The sequence below is a fragment of the Triplophysa dalaica genome, chromosome 13, assembly GCF_015846415.1.
Source record: "Triplophysa dalaica isolate WHDGS20190420 chromosome 13, ASM1584641v1, whole genome shotgun sequence".
NCBI classification, from domain to species: Eukaryota; Metazoa; Chordata; class Actinopteri; order Cypriniformes; family Nemacheilidae; genus Triplophysa; species Triplophysa dalaica.
The window spans coordinates 22,408,109-22,411,560 of NC_079554.1; the positions used below are offsets into that span (position 1 = coordinate 22,408,109).

General features: G+C 39.9%; 1 protein-coding gene across 2 annotated transcripts; it reads right to left on the reverse strand.

Annotated features, from left to right (window-relative positions):
• Positions 1 to 231: 231 nt before the first annotated feature.
• hlx1 (H2.0-like homeo box 1 (Drosophila)) lies at positions 232 to 3,202 on the reverse strand. Of its 2 annotated transcripts, XM_056763624.1 has the most exons (4): positions 2,442 to 3,202; positions 1,788 to 1,955; positions 1,371 to 1,555; positions 232 to 783 (listed from the first exon to the last, which is right to left on the reverse strand). In XM_056763624.1, exons 1-4 carry the CDS (start codon positions 2,860 to 2,862, stop codon positions 481 to 483), a joined length of 1,077 nt encoding a protein of 358 aa, XP_056619602.1. In that variant the 5' UTR covers positions 2,863 to 3,202; the 3' UTR covers positions 232 to 480. The 2 variants fall into 2 exon arrangements, with proteins under 2 accessions (XP_056619602.1, XP_056619603.1); XM_056763625.1 differs by lacking the exon at positions 1,788 to 1,955 and having other exon boundaries at positions 2,442 to 3,200.
• Positions 3,203 to 3,452: the final 250 nt, after the last annotated feature.

The following is a 3,452-nucleotide window of genomic DNA, read 5'->3' on the forward strand; positions in this document are numbered from 1 at the left end:
TGTAATGCTGTCTTTAGTGAGAAGTCTTGTGTTGCAAGAGCTCATTGCTGTGTGTGAAAAAAACAAACCCTATGGACAAACTCATAATTAAACTACTTATCTCTATGAGAAAATATGTTTACATGTATAATACTCTCTTAAAAACTACTTATCTACATGAGAGACCTTGTTGACATTTATAAGACTCTCTTTAAATATTTCTAAAATGCATTGATCGTCTTTAAGCAGATGCCACTTGGAACAGTAACAAACTTTATTTACATTTTCAGTGCAAATACTTACAGACGAAAAATATAATACAGTCAAGTTTATCAACAGTCTGAATTCTTGAACATTCGATTTCCAAATCGTCATATAGAAGGTCAAACGGTTGTGTTAAGAGCAAATGTTTTCCTTCACGAGTCTCTGTGGCTCAAGCTTGTGTGTTTGTGTTGTGTGTTGTGAGTTGTAAGACGTGGTGATTCTTGTGTTCACGGTTCCTCACAGCAGTATTTGTGTGGCTGTGTTCGCTTCTGTCGTGGGGTTTGTCGTGTCCTCTGTGCTCGTGCATGGGATAATCACACTTGTTTTATTGAGTTCACAAATGTCCACGTCGCTTTTGTCCTCCGGGCCGTCCTCGAATTCGGATTCGCTCGGTTCGCTTTCGCATTCTGAATCATCGCGTTCTTTGGGTTCGGCCTCGGTCGTGGATTTGTCCGGCTGTTCTTTATCTTTGTCTTTCTGGGCCTGGGCCTCCTTGGAGTGTCTCCATTTCATCCGTCGGTTCTGGAACCAAACTTTTACCTAAAAGACGGGGAACATATGTCGGGTTATTTATGTAAGAATATCCTTTAATTTCCCTAGCTTTTATAATGGAATAAATGTTTTATATACTTTTATCATGTTGTGACGCATGCAAAAAATTGACAAATTTCATTGCACTCGCAATAACATGCTACATGCACCGAATTTCAATTATTTAGAGAGTAAAATAATATCTTTTTTTGTGGAAAAAAATAAAGAGCCCATTTCCTACTCTTATTTAACTGTGTTTGTCGTGTGATACATAAACTCTTGCCCACCGTCTTAAATTAGAAACTTTTGAAATGAAACGCAACTGTAATCCTCCCAAATGTGCAATAATTCGTTATAATTGACTTTCATTTCCCTTCAAATGTGTCGCAATAATGCCATTTTCAGATTTAGAATTAAGCCTCGCGCTTCCTCTAACACTCCAAATGGCTTTACGCACTCTAAACCGCCTCCAATGTCATGTTTAATTTCATCATAGAATTATTATGTTAATGTTGATCCTAGAAATATTTGATTTTCGTGTTCATTATTATTTATTGTTCATGAAACTGATGCTCAGATAAATAAGAGCATCTCACCTGTGCATCGGTGAGGCCGAGCATCGCAGCCAGCTGTTTTCTGTCCGGTTTTGTCACATACTTCTGGACTTCAAAACGCTTTTCGAGTCCTTTTCTCTGGAGGTTGGAGAACACCGCTCTGGACCAAGATCTCTTTCTCTTGTATGTCTGTGGCATCGAGTCTTTGGATAGCACCGCATACGGCCCTGTTTGAGTCAAACAGAGATACATTAACACTTTAACACAATACAATTTCTGTAGAGCTACAAACCAATGACTTTCTGCATGAATTGCAAAGTTAGAATTTCCAACTTAATGTGCATTATACCCTAGATAAATAGAAAAAGAATGCAATGCTGTACAAGGAGTTATGTGCATGACGCATGTTCCCTGAGATTTCTTTGGGAATGGGGCACATGTGGGATATGTCTACACTACCTGGGAAGGTGTCTTGAAACTGATGTTGCCCTGTTTGTCTGGCGGCATTGCTTATTGAACCCATCATGGAGGAGGTTTCGCTCATGGTCGGGTCTATGGACGCGAAGTACGTGCTGGCAGACACATGGACTCCTGACTGCCGATTCAGACTAACAATCGATGTGAGATCTGTTATAGAACGACAAAAACCAATAGATCTAAATTAGACAATTATACTAGTTAAAATAACCCATGTAGACCTATAGTCCTATGTCTGTACTGCCGCGTAAAATATATATTTAACAGGCAAAACAGGGCCATAACCAAAACAGATATTTTGGACGCGCCCCCGTGCACTAACATTTAAGTCGCTCGATCAGAATTTGTTTGTTTTTGTCCTTGGTCCCAGCCTCTCTAACTATTAAATATTTAGTTACACCCGTGGACATGAACCACATTAAACAACTTCTATTCGTCTGTGATGCCCCCTTTGTAAAAACGTCTCGTTTCGATGCCAAACAAAGGTTAAAAGTTAAAAACGTGTGGTCATCAGATTCTGTTCTCTTCTATTCTAATTAAACTAAATGTCTTGTCATATGTGAGAGGTGATGTTATGGAAACTGGTGGTGTCGGCACAGAAAAAACACAGGCACGCAACTTTGAAAACTGTCTTACCTCGCAGTGATGAGGAGTCTTTGGATTTGGGCTCGAAATCTGTGGATAATATCCGATCGATGCCGAACTTAAGGTCTTTACTGCACGGTGGAGGCGCGGACTGCGCGTTAATCGGACATCTGGACACAGATGTCAGGTGTATTCCGTGCCTGTGATACGCAGACGCGAGGTGGAGACGCCCGTCCGGAGCCACCGGAGACGGGCGCAGAGGAGAGCCAGACGAGTGTACCTGCGCCCGGGCGCCGATGTGAGCCATCAGCGCCGATGACCCGGGGATGTTTTCCGCATCTCCAGCGTGCAGAATGTCAGCGATGCAAAACGAGGGTTTTTTCACGGTATCCACCCCAAAACCACCCGAACAGTACGCTGTCCAAAGGCTAAAATTCGATGCGTAAAACGGATTCAGTCCCGCCGTGTACATCCTTGCGGGAGAAAACAAACCGCTGTATGAAAGAAAGAGAATCTCACACAACTACATACAGCTCAAGCACACAGTCATCTAAGAAGTTGCTTCGTCTTGCGTTTCTTCTCAAGTATGAAACTTTAGACAGCGTTCCGCGATGCTGTAAGCAAGAGTTGCGTTATTGATTGGCTCTGTCTGAGCCAATAGACGTCCACAAAACGGTCCAACACGCCCCAAAGACGAAGAGTTTGACAGACTGAAAACAAATATTTCAACTGTTCTATCTATATTTCATAACATATATCAATAACTACTTTACTATATTGCAAAACACTCAAATTATGCAAATTGTAGTTTTAAATAAAAAAAATTCAGTAGATGTGACCGAAATTAATTAGAATTAATATCTTACAAAACAAATGGTTAAATAATAAATAAAAGAACGAGAGCACTAAAATGTGTTGATATATTAAAAAAAATGTGCGTAAACTTTTAACACATAACTGTTTTTATTTTTTATTTCAAATGTATAAAATGATACTTTCATTTAAAGAGCTAAACTATTAAGAATGTTTTCGAATTATCAAAAAAACAACAGCTCATACAAA